Below are 19,482 nucleotides of genomic sequence, written 5' to 3'. Positions count from 1 at the left end.
ATTACATTAGTTGCAATGTTGTTCCGATAAGTGCTTCTGTCATTACCTAACTCGTTGCCTACCGAATGGAACCAGCGGAAGTCCGCTGTAAAAAGATAATGCGATCGTTTTTTAGGCGCCAAAATAAAATAACTTGTTATTAGATCTCGTTACTGTTCCACTTCTTGATTTAGTCATCTCAGACTTCCTATTGTTCATTCTTGCCTGTCACTCTGATTAAATTAGATAATTATGTATCTAGAAAGTATGTATCTACTTATTAAAGGTGTCCTCCGGGAGTAATCTGCCGTGGCGGCAAATGTGGCCGTCTTTCCATTACTTAAGTGAAACGTCGAATTTAGCCTTTGTGGCTCTTTCCCAAAAGGTTGTCTTCAATGTGAAACTATCTACGTGCGTACTCGCTAAATACGTCGGATATAAGGTGGAGTTTTGAAAAAATCTCACGAACACAAATAGGATATAAGTAGTAAAATACAAAGATAATGATTACAAAATCTAACTTTATTACAAAACTCATTAATCGTTCTGACAGACAAAACTTAGCCCATTGTGGACAGATGGACTGACAATTCATAAGATTTGGTGCAATTGACAAGCAATACCTACAAATATATTATACACCTTGCCATTATAAATTCTGCAAACATAACCAACAGCCATGCAAAGACAATATTTCTTTGATTTTATTAATTTCAGTTATTATATTAACGCCTGTTCTAATGAGCAACCTATTGCATACCAATACAGTATTTCAACAGACTGAGTTTCCCATAGGCGATGTAGATAGTGATTTTAGTTTGAATTGATTTCTTTGCTTATCTGTTATTTTGTCGTTTAAATGTCTTCATCAATCAATTCATTGATTTTTGCGACTTTAAACTTTACTAACAGTAGACAACAAACAAGTGCTGTAAAACTAGTTTAGTCAAAGTATAAAATTTAATTACAATGCCAGAATGTAAAAACTTATATTATGATTAAATTGATTATCTTAGGCCGAAATGTACACACGAAATACTGTACAAGAGTTCTGGAGTCGACAAACTTGCAACAAAAGTTCTTGTACAACCATGCGCGGCAGGGGGGGGTCAAACCCCCCCCGCAGTTCAAATAGACCACGTGACCCCTCCCGGGGAGCCTGGGCCTTTACCACGTGACCCCCCCCTGGGCACGAAGCTGGATCCGCGCTTGGGTACAACTATGTTTTTAACAAATGTTGCCCTCAGTAATTCTTCATAATGATATTAATGATCATTACAACAACATCCTTTCATCATCATCATCAATTAGTCGATGCCTGAACTCGATAGAGGTATAAGTTTATTCACACATAATATAGATAATTGTACCCCTGCAGTTTTGAACATTTTGGCACTAAAATGTGCTTGTCAGTGAAAATGCATCGTCTTTTCTAGGCACAGTATGATTACTGTCTGCCTAGCCAAAGTGACAATCGTTAAGGCTCCGTAACGAGCGAAACGCAACTGTCACACCAATGTGGAAGTGTGATAGAGAGACACAAATTACTTCGTTGTCGCAGCGCAGACAATTGCCACTTTGGTGAGGCCGACTGAACAGTGTAACTGAGAATTTGCAGAAGATATCTACCATTATTAATACATTTGAGGATATCTTGGTTTAAGAGAGTATGGCCCAGCCAGATCTCTATTTGCATTAAATAGTCTATAATGTGTTGTCAAAGACCCTTTAATTTATCGTACAAATACTATCAAACAGAAGAATACTTAAATGGAAATATGCAAACTACCATAATATATCACTGTGAATATAAATGACATAGCAAAGCATTAATCATAAACAATACAAACCTTTGTTTTTAATTTTCAGAGAAATTTCGAGAATTTTCGCAAAGCAACCACGATTGGTACAAAAAAGATTAACTCTTCAGACAGAACCCTTAGGAAGACTTCTTAGGAATATGTTATCCACTTCGTAAGCCTTATTAAAAGTTAATAAGGTCTTCTAATGGAAATCTCTATACTCTGGCACACACACTTTGCCAGTAGAAAAAGGCGCAAAATTCAAACCTGTCGCATTTTTAGACTGAACAAAATGGGCGTACCAGAGCATAAGTGCTTCGTAAGTAAAATTGTCAAAGTGTATAATGTATTCTGTACATGGTAGAATACCGATATCCTGACTAGAGACGTTATAGGCACTTTTGAATCAAATACTTTTGAGTTGTAGATAACTAATAACCTATATATATATATATAACTAATCACACAAAAATCGAAATGTGCGCTTTATTGCACACTATTCCATACATGTTCTAGCAAAATCGGAAGTTATTGACATATTTTAAAAAAATTACATGTTTTAAATTTATTCCTTATGGTAGAACAAAATTGTATGTTACCCATCTAGATCTCATGTGAAAATAAATGCACCCATGCAAGCTAATTTAAAACAGCAACTGTTTAGCGTTCTCCGATTTAACTAAACACATGTTAAATTAAGTACTGTAATGTAACATTAATTCGTCTGTTGATTCTATTCAGATGCTGCGGAGTCGAATAAGATTTCGACTTATAGTTATAACCATTACTTATGTAGGTTCGTGATTTCTTTAGCTTTATCAGAATCTTGTCATCAATACCAATCGTAAAATAAAATAGTACCTTGATTTTTGTCAGATCAGAGGCCTTTTACGCTAGATTATAGCTCGATTTTCGACAACTATAATGTCATCGCGACCAATTTTGGTAAATGTGCACTCATTATAAGAAACGCGTTCCAGAAAGTTTAGGGCAACAGGCTGGGATTGTGTGATAAGAGAGAAAATTTAATTCATAAGCATCGCCGATTGTCCTACCCTGTCTGAAACCCATACTGTGCTTAAGATAGGCACCAAAAGAACTATTTATGAATCAGCACCTGGTGAAAGAATAAAAATTACAGAACACTGATCACTCCTCCCAAATTGCGTTCGTACACACTTTGTATGGATTACGCACTCGATATAGGTTTCACTTCGGTTATATGTGACACCTCATCATTCGATGTGTTGGCGATATCATTGTGTGATCCATCTATTACCTTTTCAATATCCACTTGCTCATTATTTTCATCTACTGATAAATCGTGGAGGTTTATGTTAGCGTTGCTTATAGCTTGGATTAGGGTTTCCATGGCTTTCTCGTCTATTTTTTCTTCTAAGCTATGTATGTCGTTCTGGATTGAATCATCATTGGTTGTGGGTTCTTCTGAGGGTTCTTTATTATCATCTCTCACTGGTTCCTCGGTGGCTTCTATAGAACTGGTGGCCTCTTGTGACTGTTTTTCGGCTTTCTTTTTAGACTTTTGTTTCTTAGGTTTGTCTGCTTTGGGCGGGTCTTCCTTGACGCCGTTCTTGTTGTTGGTGAGGGTGTTCAGCTGGCTTTGGAGGTGCACGAGGCTCTGTCGAAGTTGTGCGCAGTTTGCCGCCATTTTGTCAACCTTAAAACACATGTGAAAATTAAGTTGCTGCAATTTTTTTTAATAAAAATAATTAGCTAATTAATTGATTCCTAAAAATAAGACCTCTAACTACAGTGTGAATGGAAGTACAACGTACATGCAAAAAAATATGTCATTTAGTTCAATAAAGATACTTGCCTAGGAACAATATATTATTTTCAAACAGCGTCTCGTTTTTTTGTGTCAATTTATTTATATAGAAGTAAAATATCATATGTCAGTAGTTCGCGAAAGACTACAACATTATGGTGTAAACATATGTTTGCCCACTATTAAAGGTTTTGATAAATTAAATGAGTAAGTTAGTAGATAACAGGCATAAACAATATAAGTAAAAGCTAATGAAATTAAATTAGAGTTGTTAGAAAAAATATATAGTTACAGTGGCCTACTGACTATCAGCCCGCTGAACGATATTGACCGGTCAGCTATAAAAGCAAAAGCCGAATATCTAGAAGCTATCATCATCCAGTGCATTGATAGTCAGTGTGCCTCTTAGGTACAATAGACAAAAGCTTAGAGTCCATTTATACTTAATTTTTTACATTGCGGTATTTGATGGCTGTGCTGAATCGTATGGAACCTCAACATCCCGCAATGTAACTAAAATCGCATGCGAGTTCACGAGTCGTCTAAATCAAGCCTTAATCTCGGTCAACAGTCAACATACCTTGTCGTTGGTCTGCTTGCTGGGCGCGGGTGCGGGCGCTGCTGCCGGCGCCGGCGCCGGCGGCGGCGTGGGCAGCGGCGGACGCTCGATGTTGTGCTCCTTCAGCGTGCCCAGCAGCGTCGTGCGCTCAGCCTGCGTCAAATATTATATCATCAATACAGCTCTTGTTTAGGTTTAAACTTCAAAGATACGGAATAAATCTCTCATTCACCCATCTCATTCCCCATCACCTGTGGGACCAGTGAAGACTCTGCAATACTCTGCACTTGCCGTAACTACCGACTGGCAACCCCGGATCGCTTCTCGATACACTATCGCTGGCCACACATGTCCGACAAGGCCGTTTGTGACATATCCCCATTCCTTCTAAGACAGGGATTCCTCTAGCTCGTTTACCTATGGGACCAGTAAACGTATGCATACCTGTAGCAAAGAGGATCGAGTATTATAGAGAGTTACCTGTCAAAGTAAAATGTGTAATCACAGTGCATAGACTGCCAACTCTCGACACAGGCTTAAAAAGTTTGAAACTCAGTTTTGACATTTTGGCCCATATTGTTAGCTTGATATGTGCAAAGAGGATCGAGTATTAAAGAGAGTTACTGTCAAAGGAAAATGTGTAATCACAGTGCATAGACTGCCATCTCTCGACACAGGCTTAAAACTTTTGAACCTCAGTTTTGACAATTTGGCCCATATTCTTAGCTTGATATGTTTTAAAATGTCAAATATTAATATTAGCGCCATCTAGCCGAGCGTACCCCAAATGTGTATCGCCATCTAGCTCACCGTACCTTTTTCTGTATGGTTTTGGGGTACATTTTTTTCTTAGACTTTATCTGTCTGTACGAAGTTATATAGGTCTTTGATATGTGTTAAAATGTCAAATATTAATATAAGCGCCATCTAGCCGAGCGTACCCCAAAGGTGTAACGCCATCTAGGCCACCGTACCTTTTTCTCTATGGCTTTGAGGTACGTTTTTTTCTTAGACTTTATCCGTCTATACGGAGTTACATATGTCTTTGCCTGTAGTGTACGGCACAGGTTCTGCATGTGCAGTAGCTGCCGACTGGCGGCCGCGGCTCGCTCCTTGCTGGCCTGCTGTTCAAAACACATGTCCAACAGCGCCGTTGGTGACGTCTCCCAGCGTTTATTCCACTACCGATTCCTCTAACTTATTTGCCTATGTACACATACCTGTAGTGTACGGCACAGGCTCTGCATATGCAGTAACTGCCGACTGGCGGCCGCAGCTCGCTCCTCGCTAGCCTGCCGCTCGCCACACATGTCCAGAAGCGCTGTTTGTAATGTCTCCCCATTCCTTCCCAGACAGATATTCCTCGTAACTTCTTTACCTTTGGGACCAGTAAAGGTACACATACCTGTAGTGTACGGCACAGGCTCTGCATATGCAGTAACTGCCGACTGGCGGCCGCAGCTCGCTCCTCGCTAGCCTGCCGCTCGCCACACATGTCCAGAAGCGCTGTTTGTAATGTCTCCCCATTCCTTCCCAGACAGATATTCCTCGTAACTTCTTTACCTTTGGGACCAGTAAAGGTACACATACCTGTAGTGTACGGCACAGGCTCTGCATATACAGTAACTGCCGACTGGCGGCCGCAGCTCGCTCCTCGCTAGCCTACCGCTCGCCACACATGTCCAGAAGCGCTGTTTGTAATGTCTCCCCATTCCTTCCAAGACAGATATTCCTCGTAACTTCTTTACCTTTGGGACCAGTAAAGGTACACATACCTGTAGTGTACGGCACAGGCTCTGCATATGCAGTAACTGCCGACTGGCGGCCGCAGCTCGCTCCTCGCTAGCCTACCGCTCGCCACACATGTCCAGAAGCGCTGTTTGTAATGTCTCCCCATTCCTTCCAAGACAGATATTCCTCGTAACTTCTTTACCTTTGGGACCAGTAAAGGTACACATACCTGTAGACCCTGTAGTGTACGGCACAGGCTCTGCATATGCAGTAACTGCCGACTGGCGGCCGCAGTTCGCTCCTCGCTAGCCTACCGCTCGCCACACATGTCCAGAAGCGCTGTTTGTAATGTCTCCCCTTTCCTTCCAAGACAGATATTCCTCGTAACTTCTTTACCTTTGGGACCAGTAAAGGTACACATACCTGTAGTGTACGGCACAGGCTCTGCATATGCAGTAACTGGCGGCAGCAGCTCGCTCCTCGCTAGCCTACCGCTCGCCACACATGTCCAGAAGCGCTGTTTGTAATGTCTCCCCATTCCTTCCAAGACAGATATTCCTCGTAACTTCTTTACCTTTGGGACCAGTAAAGGTACACATACCTGTAGTGTACGGCACAGGCTCTGCATATGCAGTAACTGCCGACTGGCGGCAGCAGCTCGCTCCTCGCTAGCCTACCGCTCGCCACACATGTCCAGAAGCGCTGTTTGTAATGTCTCCCCATTCCTTCCCAGACAGATATTCCTCGTAACTTCTTTACCTTTGGGACCAGTAAAGGTACACATACCTGTAGTGTACGGCACAGGCTCTGCATATGCAGTAACTGCCGACTGGCGGCCGCAGCTCGCTCCTCGCTAGCCTGCCGCTCGCCACACATGTCCAACAGGGCTGTTTGCGAAGTCTCCCAGCGCTTCTTCCAGGAAAGCGATTCCTTTTCTAGCTTCTTGATTTTCTTTGACATCTGGAATAAAATCGATACTAAAAAAAAAATTGTTTCTTATTTTACCGCGATAATTTTCTATCAGTCCATTATGCCGACCGACGCCTTTAACCCACAGAACACCCCACTAGAAGCCAAATGCAAGCGATATTGTTCGAGACGCAAATCACCAATCCTTGCGGGGTGAGGCGGGCGCGCACGGTGCTGCCATTGGTCGTTTCAAATAATGGCGCGCCTTTATGATTAGCAGTAGGGATGGGAATGGGACATGTCTATTATAGACAATGGTACCGGTACCAGTACTGTGGTGAATTTGTTTTGCAACAAATTATAATATTATAATTAAATTATAATAAGGCCTAGTTACCCTTCGGGTTGGAAGGTCAGATGGCAGTCGCTTTCATAAAACTAGTGCCTACGCCAAATCTTGGTAGTAGTTTCCAAAGCGGACCCCAGGCTCCCATGAGCCGTGGCGAATGCCGATGCCGGGATAACGCAAGGAGGATGATAATTGTGATAGCATCTCAATAAAAATCATTCTAGTAACTAATAACTAAACTGTGCATTTTTACTTACGTTTACTAAGTTAAATAACCAACTAAATATTCTAAACTAATCAATGAACTAAATACCACTACAGACTCTACAGATTCTAGATAATTATTCACTATTACAAATCTGCTTTCTTTTATATTTCATAAAATGGTAGCACATGGTACGAACGGCAGTACGAAGTTCCCGCAACAGACATAAACTAACATGGCCCCATGCCTAGTCGTTTACGTGAAAGGGATAGCATATCACATTGTTAACTCGGTAAAGAGGGATGGACGCGCCTCGGCGCCGCTCAGCACAACCATATTGACCAGTATAAATGAACTCCGCGGACAATAAACAATATTCAACAAAATAATTAATTTGACTTAACTGTGGAATGTTGTTCCATCTTTTTTACATGTAGAAGTGTTAGAAGACTTGCCACACCACTTTATGCTGTAAGAGACCATTGTTTGCAACCAAAATTGATTATTTAAGATTTTTTCCCGAGCGGACACGGACACTGTTAGCGGGTCGTATACTTGGGCGCTACTGATCGGTGTCGCACGCGTTCAAACTTTTATAAACCTGATTTGTCGTATGCTTGGTGACCGCGAGTCGCCCTGTAAGGGCCATCTTGTTGTATTGATCTGTGCTTTAACCTAAGTAGTTTATGTATAGTGTTGTAAGCTTTTTAAAACTTACTCAGTTTAATACACTAATACTCTTTTTAAGTGAAGTATTGAAAGGACCAAACACGACTCTTACCTTCTCCATTTGTTCCTTGAACCCTCCGAACACTTGGTTGCTTTTCACTAGAGCGTTCTGAAACTCGTCATACTTGTCCGTGTACACGCCAAGTTGACCCCTGTGCAAAAAATGTTTCACTAATTATTGTATGTATAAATAAATAAATAAATATTGGGGACACCTTACACAGATCAACTTAGTCCCAAACTAAGTAAAGCTTGTACTATGGGTGCTAAGCGACGATATACATACTTAAATAGATAAATACATACTTATATACATAGAAAACATCCATGACTCAGGAACAAATATCTGTGCTCATCACACAAATAAATGCCCTTACCGGGATTCGAACCCAGGACTGCGGCTTAGCCAGACCAACCTACCGACTGAGCTAGACTGGTCGTCAAATGTAGGTAACGGTATGTTTTAATACTTATGGTAATATGAAACTTGTCATAAATACATGAATAACATTGAGATGTAAATGTGCGCATCAGTTGACGTCAACCGCGTTTTCGCGGTTAAAGATGTGGATGTTTATCCTATGTCAGGCCAAATTTAAAAGTTGAATTATTATAAAATGTGTACCTCAAAGCTGTCTCTGTCCCCTGCAGTTCCATGATCTTGGCCGTGCACTGAGCCACCGTGACCTTCAGGTGTTCCATCTCTGCCAGCAGCCTTTCCTTCTCTGCCTGGTGTTCTAAGGCTGCTTTCTGGAGTTTAGCATCTGACAGCTGAGACTCTAGTGCCATTTGCTTTCCCATTTTATCAACCTAGAATTTAATGGAAAGCCACATGAGTTTGCCACTTTCTAATGAATTTCCTGAACAACTGGTAGGAAGAAACCTAGAATCGGGAGTCATGGAGAGCCAGGGGAGAGGCCATTGCCCAGCTGGGACGCTGAAATAAACTAAGCATTTTTTTGAACACTGATGAAATATACGCTGAGGAATCGACAATTTAATTATTTTCGCAATTATGGTTATTCATTGAGAAAGACAAGTCATCTAATTGTGTGCGAAAACCATGTACCTACCTATGTGATCCCTCTAGTCAGAGGGAGTCAGACTGCATGCCTACTGCGGAAGTCTGGAGGTGGAGCTGCTGTCTGTGATACAACGTCAAACTGTTTCTGCCTATTGTGCACAAATTATTGCTCATATTATAATTCTTACTTGCTGTTCCCTCAGCTGATACTGCTGCACGACACTCTTGAATTTCTCAGTCATGCTGATGTTGTCATCTCTCAGCTTGGCGTTCTTCTCATTGTTCTGCTGCAGGAGAGTGGTGATCTCGGTGAGCGTGTTCTGGAACTTGGCCTGAGTCTCCTTACGGCGTTCCTCCTCTTCGCGGATCTTAAGTAGGGACTCTTCCTGTAGAAATGTGTAAAATATTGTTAATTCTTTGTGTAATGATTTGGTTTCAAAGTGAGGTTTCGGCTGAAGGTCAGGTTTCAGACAGAATACTAAAGAACCTGGATTTTAGTAAAAATCCAATTTTAGTAAGACACTACTCTTTTGTATCCGGGAATAATATTCAATATATTGGGACAATATCAGAAGTAGCTTGTGGTTGTCTCTTTCTATTGCTCATCCAAATTAGTGTGACAGACAGAGACAGCAGCTCCATGCTTACATTGTCGCTAAGAACCTTGACAAGTAGCACACAATTATTACAGATGAGACAAAAAATGGAGCACTGCTACCGGTTTCTGGCGTACGCCATCTATAACCGCCCGCTTGTAGTGCGAGAACTCACCCAGTGGGTTGTCCGGTATCTGAGCAAAGTTTTCGAGTGCCTACCAGGCAGGTTCTTGGTGTCGGAGTTAAGGACCACATGCCCATACGGGCTGGAATTTTCAAATTGAATTACCTTGATGGCCTTGTTCTGTTTCTGCAGCTCACGGCAGAGGCTCTCCAATTTAGACTTGACGAGGATGGTCTTGTTGAACTCATGTTGCAATTGTTCTTTCTCTTTCAACAAGATAGCATACCTGGTGACCAAATAAAAGTTGATGTTTTTGCCTGAATCATGGTTATTATTTTAAGCCTAGACAAACAGATTGCCAAGAGACAGAAATGGTCTGTTGTTTACTTTACTTTGTCTGTGGTGCTATTTTATTTATCTCTGCGTTATCCCGGCATTTGCCAAGGGTCATGGGTCATTATACGAAAGTGCATGCCATCCTGACCTTCCAATCCAAAGGATAATTATGCCTTACTAGGATTAGTCCGGTTTCCTCACAGTGTTTTCCTTCACCAGAAAGCGACTTGAAAATATCAAATGTCATTTTGCATATAAGTTCCAAAAAACTCAAAACTCATCATGTAACTGTAATTTTACTGTAGTGTAAGACAATGAATCATTTCACTACAGCTTGCACCTACCGTTTATCAGACTGCTTGATATAAAACTGCAACTTTTTATTATCATCCGCTGTCTGCACATATTTCTTACAGACCAGAGACAGTTTCTCTTCAAGACTGGGTACCGAGTTCAGTGATTTCATGAACTGCTCAACATTCTTATCATCCTTCTTGTTGCGGTCTTCCTTTTTAGACTTTTTGGGTGGGTCTTGGATGGAAGGTGTAGGAGCTTTCTCCTGGAATAAGAGAATACAAATATTTTTGTCCCGCGAGACGACAGGGTTGTTCTTGTGTGGTGGCATGGAGACGATGAAGAAAACTGACAGCGATGGGACGCAGTGTAATCCTATGCACCGTCATAAAGAATATAAGGGACAAATGCCACGCTCACGTAAGACGAGACAGAGCGACGTCCCGTGAGACGACATAGGTTCGTCCCTTGAAAAGTCATAGCTTTGCCTCGTGAGGTGACAGGACACAAGAGATGTTTTGAAACAGATGAGGTCCCATTAGATAACCTGGCCTATGAAAAGATAGGGCCCACGATCCGATAGGGCATCGCCTCGTGATATGACAAAGGAGATCATTCATTGTGCAGACATGATTCGTCATTAGAGACAACATGAGTAAAGTTGTGCTGTGCGAAAAAGTACACTGTCATATAAATTGACAAGCGTCGCCCCGTAAAAGATTAAACTTTGCAGCGACTTGGAATTTGGATTTCGTTGTCCTATGCGATGATTTACGACATCCTGTGAGAACCCATTGGGTTATTACATGCTATGCACTAATTCACCTTTGGTGTCATGAGACGAGCGTTATGATCACGAGGCAAAATGTTGTATTTGTACTCGAATCTCAATGAGATTATGTCGCTTTAACATCTACTTTGCGGTTTTTAGCACAACTCTTAACTAAACATACTTTGTATAAGGTATTTCTAAACATATGTACTTCGTAGAAGGTCTTTCGAATCAGAACCACAGCGTACGTGTTAACCTGAGACATACACAATTACACAGTTTAGTCATTGTCTTATTAGACAAAAATCATCACGTGATGGGTTCCCATAAGTGGGGTCGTTTTATACAGGTAAAGTGAACGACATCGGCGTCGTCTCAATTGCCTAATTAGCTAATACATAATCAGCGTGGTCACCTGACCAACAGATGAATGATTGTGAGGAATGTCCAAATTTATCTCGCTCGTGAATATCTGAACGGCCATAATGATGACGAATGTGTGATCGAATTACTGTAAAGCAACGCCGTTATTGCCAACCTAATTTGTCATGTCAACTTTTAGAATGCTCGTCATGATAGAGGTTTATTAGCAGGTTTGACGTTGTGAAAATCCACTTCCACATCTAAAAACGTGTGGGTGAAGCTTCGGTAGCAATTAACTAGCACTTTGTTGCCAGATACTAAGCGAATTAAGAAATATACATAATAGTGATGCTAAACAGAATGAAAAACCACTTTATATTACAAAGCCCTTCTTGCCCAATCAGAAAGGGAGAGGGGGTGGCGAAGATACCAATGGGAAAAAGAAAATCCATTAATTTAAGCCACTGTTTTACGCTATTCCTAGAGTGCAGATTCTTTTAAATGAATGATTAGAGCTCTAGTCTCATCAACTCACGGGCGTCAATAATTGACGCATGGTCTTGGGTCTTGATACGGACTTTAGAAATGCAGAAGAACCACTCAGGTACTTAGCAAATGTTGACTATTAGCTACAAAATAACTTACCGCAAAGGAAAATTCTTGTACTAGGCTCATTACTCTGTGAAACCTGGATATTCATCTGAATTTCAGCAAACTTATAGCTGTCCGGCTGAAACATCCAGTCGGACTAATGGCGGATAATGTTCCAGTATATGTTGTTCAGTATACCGAACTGACAAAAGTATTACTTCTGTAACAATCGACCCAGTAGAGACTTCTGAACCAATTCATTTAGAAATAAAAAGCTACAGCTCGGAAAGTTTTCTAAGTACGATATATACATATATGTACTACAAATTGACCTCAAACTGCCGTTAATCGACCAACGGTTAGAATACTCAATCATGCATTGTTACTAACGTTAGCTAGACCAAGGTTACAGACAATCCTTGAAGAGGTTAATTACAAAGACAACAAACTCGTACCGGAAATCTGACTCCCAAATATATACGATATTTTGTGGATAGTTTGGCAAAATGACTTAAAGGATATGTTATTTAGTACAATAGCATTTTAGTATGCCTTGTTGCATTGTTACTCAGGACGGACTCTCGTCGTAAAAGGATTTGTCGGTTGCCCAGTTCGAGGGCGTAATGTTACGAATCCTATGTTTCTATAAATAACTAACGAATTAGACTAAAGAGACGACCGAACAATATTCTCAAACTATTTACAGCGAAGAACTATGGCTTACATCTCTTGACCGAAGTAAATGAAGTTGGTCCTAAACTTAAACAACTACACAAAACAAAGCAAGAAACCGTGTAGGTAAATTGTATTCAAAGTGCTTATTTGTTGTATGAGTATGATATATCGAAAACACTTTAAGCTCATTAAAACCAATAGGGCAATACATTTTCCGAGAGAAGCCGATTTTCACAATTTGCTAAGGCACTCTTATGGATAAAATGTTGAAAGGTAGTCACTGAATGTGGAGGCCTGGTTCTGAAATAATAAATTAAACGGAAATTGAAGGATGAATCTCTTTCGATTTTAGAACACAGTTTCCTCTTACAAATAAAGAGGCGCTCGCATCCTAAAATTATCGCCCGCTACTGCGGTATTACTAACAGAAAGTTCCCGTTTATTTAATTTGACAAATGTTTTCTGAACAGGTTTCTGGGACCTAGAGAGATTAACAGAAGTTGTATATTTACAATTAACTTTTGGAACTCCATTAGCGCGTTGTAGGATCGATACACATTTCTGCAGTTGCTTACTAAGCGCCATTTATTAGAATTTTGCGGCGCGACTATTAGTCAGTAACAGAGTAGACGCCACAACTTATTCAAAAAACGGTTCGTAAGGTCAGAGGGCGAGTCCCAGTCCCAAATGAATTTAGTGTAAGGAACTAGAAATATGATGTTTATAACATTACTGTGCTTATGACTTAATTTAGAAGACTTCGGACTCCTAATATACCTGACATACAAGAATTTGTTAGGACACTCATAAAAGGGAGCGCAGATTCTAGGCAAAATGGGTTTCTAGTGGTAACAGAAAACTTAAAATTATTGCCGTTTAAATAGATATTGATGAACTATAGTTATCAGAAGTAAGGTCTTGAAACCTAAATGAAAAATAAAAGCTCAGCGCTTAAGGTACGCAGTACTTATAGCTACGTTATTTTGACCTATTGGTCTCGGATGACAGGCAAGTGTAAATACCATTGTCATCGTCCGTGGCGCTACATGCTACAGCCGTGCGCACGTACGACTTTTAAGAAAATTCTAATTATATGCCATACGATAAATAAATAATTGTCATCTCGATATAATTGTAGAATCAGGTATTACCCTACATAACAGTTGCATCTTGTTTGTGGGAAGTCCCGCTGCATATGGATTTTGAGAAATAAGCAAGAATACAGTAAATATTAACCCGTATGTTTATGTGTATACATCAGTTTATAAAGAACGTGAGACATTTATATTATTCGCACAAAAGAGCAATATAGAATATATTGCTTTGCAATTTGGAGATAAATTACGAAAGTTCTGAAAAGAAAACTATGTATTTACTATCTTAAGCTGATGACTGAATTTTTATTATAAATGGGTAATCGTACGTCATTAACCCTTATTTGAAGAGTTATCTGTCGTCTTACATTCTTATTAGAATATCGAAATGGACTAAAGAGCCATAAGTCGTAATGTTTTAGAATTACTAGCTCACGAATCGTACAATTTTGCCTTTATAAATTCGGCTAGTCAGCACATAAGTCATAAAAATGATAAGCCTAAAAATATATGCATCACATATTCATAATTATTCAAACACAAATTAAATATTTCAAATATCGGAAAAAAGCATACTAGCTAGACATAGTAAAAGACTAAATAAAGTTGACGCGTACAGTGTACAGAGGATTCCCGCATTAACATTCATGTATATTCATGGAAGTATCAAAGTCAATTTAATTAGAAATAATTGCCTTCATTTGATCTTCGCCTAAGTATGTGTGACTCATTAGATCATTGATTCGTTTCAATCGCTTGTATCCCAAAGCTTTTTGCTCAGTTGACCCATTTTAATTTAATAGGAAAAATTTGCATAGTTTCCGTTCTCGTAAAGACTTTGAGTAGGAGCTTACCTTTTATTATATGGATCCTTAGCTAACCATGGCCATGGTATTGTCAATTCAGTCAGAAGCCGAAAATGTATTATCATCTTATTTGCAGTTTTGCTACCAGTCCAGCAGTAACGCATACATTATCGTGATGTGGGTATACATTACAAATTAACATATGATAGCGTGCAATTTCTTCCAACCCAAGCGTTCATTTCAATTGTTTTGGCAAATGTATATTTCATATACAGAATTCATAACACATTATGCTATGGGAAATGTTGACATTTGGCAGTGGGCTATGTAAGACAATGTTTAAGCTATGTCAATATTGCTTATTACTCAGTATACTAACAATAATATGTGCATATTCGGAGATACATATAGGCGCATTACTTATGGTACAGTAATCAATTTACATGAAAAATAAAAATTTAAACATAATGTCATAATGCTCATGGCAGTGCTATGATATAATTGTGTATTATAGTTACATGATATAAGTATAGTTATCTTAAGCAGAAGAAGACTAGTATCTTGGTGAATTTATAAGACAATAAACATGTATATGATCTTGTTCTGACTAGGGACTGTTGTAAGGGAAACGCGAGACAAATTTAGCCGACGTTGATGTAACACCCATTGATGAAGGGGAAGCTCTTCAGAGTTTGGGTTGCTACAGATATTTTCTCACAAAAATGTTATTGAAATAACAGGTTTTATTTCCGTAAATATTGTAATACCGATCTATTAACTACTGGCTTCCTGTCGGTTTTATGTTATACATAAATTAAGTGATTCGCCACCATCATAGAGTCATAATGGATAACTGTGCTGTGCTGTGTTGAGTCAGTTTCAACTCATGAAACCTTAGTGGCTAAATTTTGAAACATCCCTTTGTATACCTTCCTATTTCTTATTATGACATTTCTGTATAAATAAAGTATATCAGTCACAGTACGCCCTAACCAGCGCCGGCAGAGGTTTAAACACGTCTCATTAGTGGTTCAAGCGAAGGCACGGACACCTAAATAGAACCGTTTTTCCCCCGAAGGGTAAAAACGGATATTTAGGTTCCTGCCGAAGCTTGAACCACCCTTAAGGGCCTTGCCGGCTAAAGGTACTGAGGAAAAAGCAGCCGAGCGCTGGTAACCGGGCGACACTAGTACTTGACTGGCGCGCCACATGGCGCTACTAGTCGAGGAATTCACTCGATTAGGGCCGAGTTATGAAGGTGTTAATCTCATTAGTGGTTCAAGCTTCGGCAGGAACCTAAATATCCGTTTTTTACCCTTCGGGGGAAAAACGGTTCTATTTTATATTTAAAGAATAAAAATGTTTCAAAATGAGGCTAGAGATGAATAATCTAAAAATGTTATATCCATAAAGCATTTATTTGCCATTTTTATGTTTTAAAAAATTGCCAAACAACAAAGGTTTTTTTTTCCTTCGAAAAACCTACTTATAGAAAGCTTGTTTATTAAACCCAGACAGAGTATTGAACAAAAATACTCAAAATGTATCCTACACCTACTAATCCAAAAATAAGCTTGATTTAACCTGGCCTACATGAAAGTAATGCTGCAGGCAGGTTTTGAATAGTTGCATAAAAATTTCTAAATGTAAATGTCATTTATTCACAATCCTGGACGAAAGACATGCTAATATAATTTAATGTCTATGCATATCATAAAAACCGGCCAAGAGCGTGTCGGGCCACGCTCAGTGTAGGGTTCCGTAGTTTTCCATATTTTTCTCAAAAACTACTAAACCTATCAAGTTCAAAACAATTTTCCTAGAAAGTCTTTATAAAGTTCTACTTTTGTGATTTTTTTTATATTTTTTAAACATATGGTTCAAAAGTTAGAGGGGGGGGACGCACTTTTTTTTCCTTTAGGAGCGATTATTTCCGAAACTGTTAATATTATCAAAAAACGATCTTAGTAAACCCTTATTCATTTTTAAATACCTATCCAACAATATATCACACGTTGGGGTTGGAATAAAAAAAATATCAGCCCCCACTTTACATGTAGGGGGGGTACCCTAATAAAACATTTCTTCTCATTTTTTATATTAGCACTTTGTTTGCGTGATTGATATACATATTCGTACCAAATTTCAGCTTTCTAGTGCTAACGGTTGCTGAGATTATCCGCGGACGGACGGACGGACGGACGGACGGACGGACGGACGGACGGACAGACAGACATGGCGAAACTATAAGGGTTCCTAGTTAACTACGGAACCCTAAAAACACTGCTAGTATTTTGTTTTATAAGCATTCTACAATCAGAATTATATCAATAATACAGGATTCACATACAGCCATAGCAACAATCTGATTACACAATGCAGTGTCCAGGATAACTTGGCATCAAGTTGTCGTCAACCATAAAAGAAGAAAGCGCGGAACGTGCTTCCGAACAGAAATATCATAAACATTCCCTATTCTGGCATCATGCCAGGGGAGTTTTAGGTTAACTGTTTTACCTGTTTTGAGGACTAATTTCGTGACAAATATACAATAATAAATAACCAAAACCTCAGGAGATGGATGTATCAACCAAAAGCAAATTAATAAATATCTCATGGAGAATCAAATTCCTATTAATATAGGATATAGGAAAGTAATATACCGACATTCGATCGCATTCTATTTATAAATCAGATATAAAATAAAAACGTATACTTACTTCGCCATTTTTTTGCAGTGGTTCAATATCAATGCTATCTTTTACAGTTTCTTCCACGGCAGTTTCCATATTTCTAATTATTAATTTTCAAAATATCTTGGTTACTCGACAACAATACCAAACGAACGGATTACAACACTACGTATGCGGAGTACGTTGATATTAATGTTGATTCTTGATTTATTAAATAAGCAGTACTACACTGAACTGCTACGCATTAAAGTTGATATTTTAGTAATCACAATTTGATAAAAAATAGCGTCATTAGTCATGTCATACCTTGGCCTATACTGAAAATTTGACAATTTGTGTCTGTCTGCTACTGTATCTATGGCTCAATTGTAACACAGATAATAAATTATAAATGTAATGAAATCATAAGGAATTATAGAAGGGAATTTTATTAAATTAATCAGCTTAATTCCTTTCACAATCATCCATTTGAAAAATTAAAAAATCTCGTTAAAATTTCAAATCACAATTAAATCCAGAAATCCAGAATAAACCAGTTCATTTCGGTTATACCCCATGTATTGCCGTTGCATAAAATTTATCCTAATGTAGTAGAAAAATAAATGGTTCAATAGTAAATGTAGTCTGGCAGGCCGCAGACGGGCGACGCAACAGTTTTGTCTCCGTCGCTCGGTCTATGGGCTAGTATGAAGGTGCGCACACGTTGCGACGCAACTTTTTTGTCGCAGGGGTCGACGACAGGCCTGCGACGCAACTGTCTCCTTCCCTATGGGTTTCAATGCAAGTGCGCACACGGCGACAAAACAGTCGTCGGTCGGTTGTCAATGTTGCCAGTTATTCGAAAAAAAAACATAATTTAAAATGCAGATTGTTGAAGACGACATTGATATCTGTCTTTTAATTGAAGAAGTAGAGGAAAGACTGATTTTATATGACAAGAATTTAAAAGAATATTCCGACAATATTAAGAAAAAAAAATTGGTTGTCTGTAAAGTCGGTTTACAGACGGTAGTTTAACGTGATAACGTCAAACATTACAGTAGTATAGACAGGGGCGGTCAGAGTATAGCAAAAGGGGCCCGATTCTGGGACTTTTTTCACGTTTTTTTATTTATTTATTAAAAATACACAAAAGTTAACAGTATTTCACCAAAGCACTTATGTGGTAATATAATTATGTACATGTTAAATTGACATAAATAAAAGCAAACACACTTAAAAGTTAAACTATGGTTATTACATTAATCACCTAAGGAGTGTAGAGTCTATGAACCTTAAGAGTTTTCTGTAAAACACACCAACACTATCAGCAAATATGTCAATATCGTCTGTCTCCAACATGATGCGGTTAAGAGCAGCTCGGGCTCGAGCGGTGCGCCGGCCGCCGCGAACAGGCGCCGCCGCCGCGAACAGGCGCCGCCGCCGCCGCGCCGGCACCGCGCCCGGCATGCCAACCACCACATTCGCTCTTGGCACTTGCAGCCCCATTCTCTCAAGCACGGATGCGTCATCTACTCTATGGTGAAACAGTTGGCGGTAATGCATAATATGCAGCAGTTTCCGTCTGGTTTCTAGAGTTTGAAGACCAACCATTCCTGTTACGAATAGAGATGGATACATATATGGGTAATATCCGTACAGTCGTTTGTAAATGTGCCTACAGAACTTCCTCTGCACTCTTTCTAGCATAGTGTTTTGTTCTTATTAGAAAGAATGCATTAAAATAAGCATCTTTTATAAATTAAAGTTTTTTTTAAAACCTACTAATTTAGGAGTTAGAGTGGTGCAAAGTTGCAAAATTTTCCCGTAGCATTACTAAGGCGCCAGAGACAGAAAGCGATATCGACGGAGCCCCGCTTATTACAGAAACTGCACAGAATAGGAGCCTTCGGCCGTTTGAACATACCTAACGAACCTAACCTATACCTATATAAAAGTCGTCACTTTGTATCCTAGACCGCTTGCGAGACACGCGTTAATTTTATTACAGTGCTAGTGCCATTTACTAATCTTAAAACCCTAATATCTCAGTAAATATTAATGGAGAAGAAAAAGTTTATAT

The 19,482-nt window shown here is 39.4% G+C and overlaps 1 protein-coding gene across 2 annotated transcripts; it reads right to left on the bottom strand.

The window, feature by feature from the left end:
• Window positions 1-1,185: 1,185 nt before the first annotated feature.
• On the bottom strand, window positions 1,186-17,630 carry LOC125225581 (gamma-taxilin). 2 transcript variants are annotated; one of them, XM_048129352.1, is made up of 9 exons: window positions 17,448-17,630; window positions 10,477-10,691; window positions 9,962-10,082; window positions 9,265-9,462; window positions 8,678-8,862; window positions 8,105-8,204; window positions 6,647-6,820; window positions 4,151-4,282; window positions 1,186-3,459 (listed from the first exon to the last, which is right to left on the bottom strand). In XM_048129352.1, the coding sequence occupies exons 1-9, from the start codon at window positions 17,514-17,516 to the stop codon at window positions 2,971-2,973; spliced, it is 1,683 nt and encodes a 560-aa protein (XP_047985309.1). In that variant the 5' UTR covers window positions 17,517-17,630; the 3' UTR covers window positions 1,186-2,970. The 2 variants fall into 2 exon arrangements, with proteins under 2 accessions (XP_047985309.1, XP_047985317.1); XM_048129360.1 differs by lacking the exon at window positions 17,448-17,630 and adding an exon at window positions 17,078-17,153.
• Window positions 17,631-19,482: the final 1,852 nt, after the last annotated feature.

This window comes from Leguminivora glycinivorella, chromosome 1 (assembly GCF_023078275.1).
Source record: "Leguminivora glycinivorella isolate SPB_JAAS2020 chromosome 1, LegGlyc_1.1, whole genome shotgun sequence".
In the NCBI taxonomy this organism is placed as follows: domain Eukaryota; kingdom Metazoa; phylum Arthropoda; class Insecta; order Lepidoptera; family Tortricidae; genus Leguminivora; species Leguminivora glycinivorella.
The sequence above is the reverse complement of the archived record's forward strand: the minus strand, read 5'-3'. Positions and strand labels throughout refer to the sequence as shown.

Coding starts and splice junctions, on each gene's coding strand:
- LOC125225581 (XM_048129352.1), bottom strand. CDS start 17,516: ATGGAAACTGCCGTGGAAGAAACTGTAAAAGATAGCATTGATATTGAA. Junction 10,083..10,476: donor ATCAAGCAGTCTGATAAACG/GTAGGTGCAAGC, acceptor TTTGGTCACCAG/GTATGCTATCTTGTTGAAAG. Junction 3,460..4,150: donor GCAAGCAGACCAACGACAAG/GTATGTTGACTG, acceptor ATGTGTTTTAAG/GTTGACAAAATGGCGGCAAA.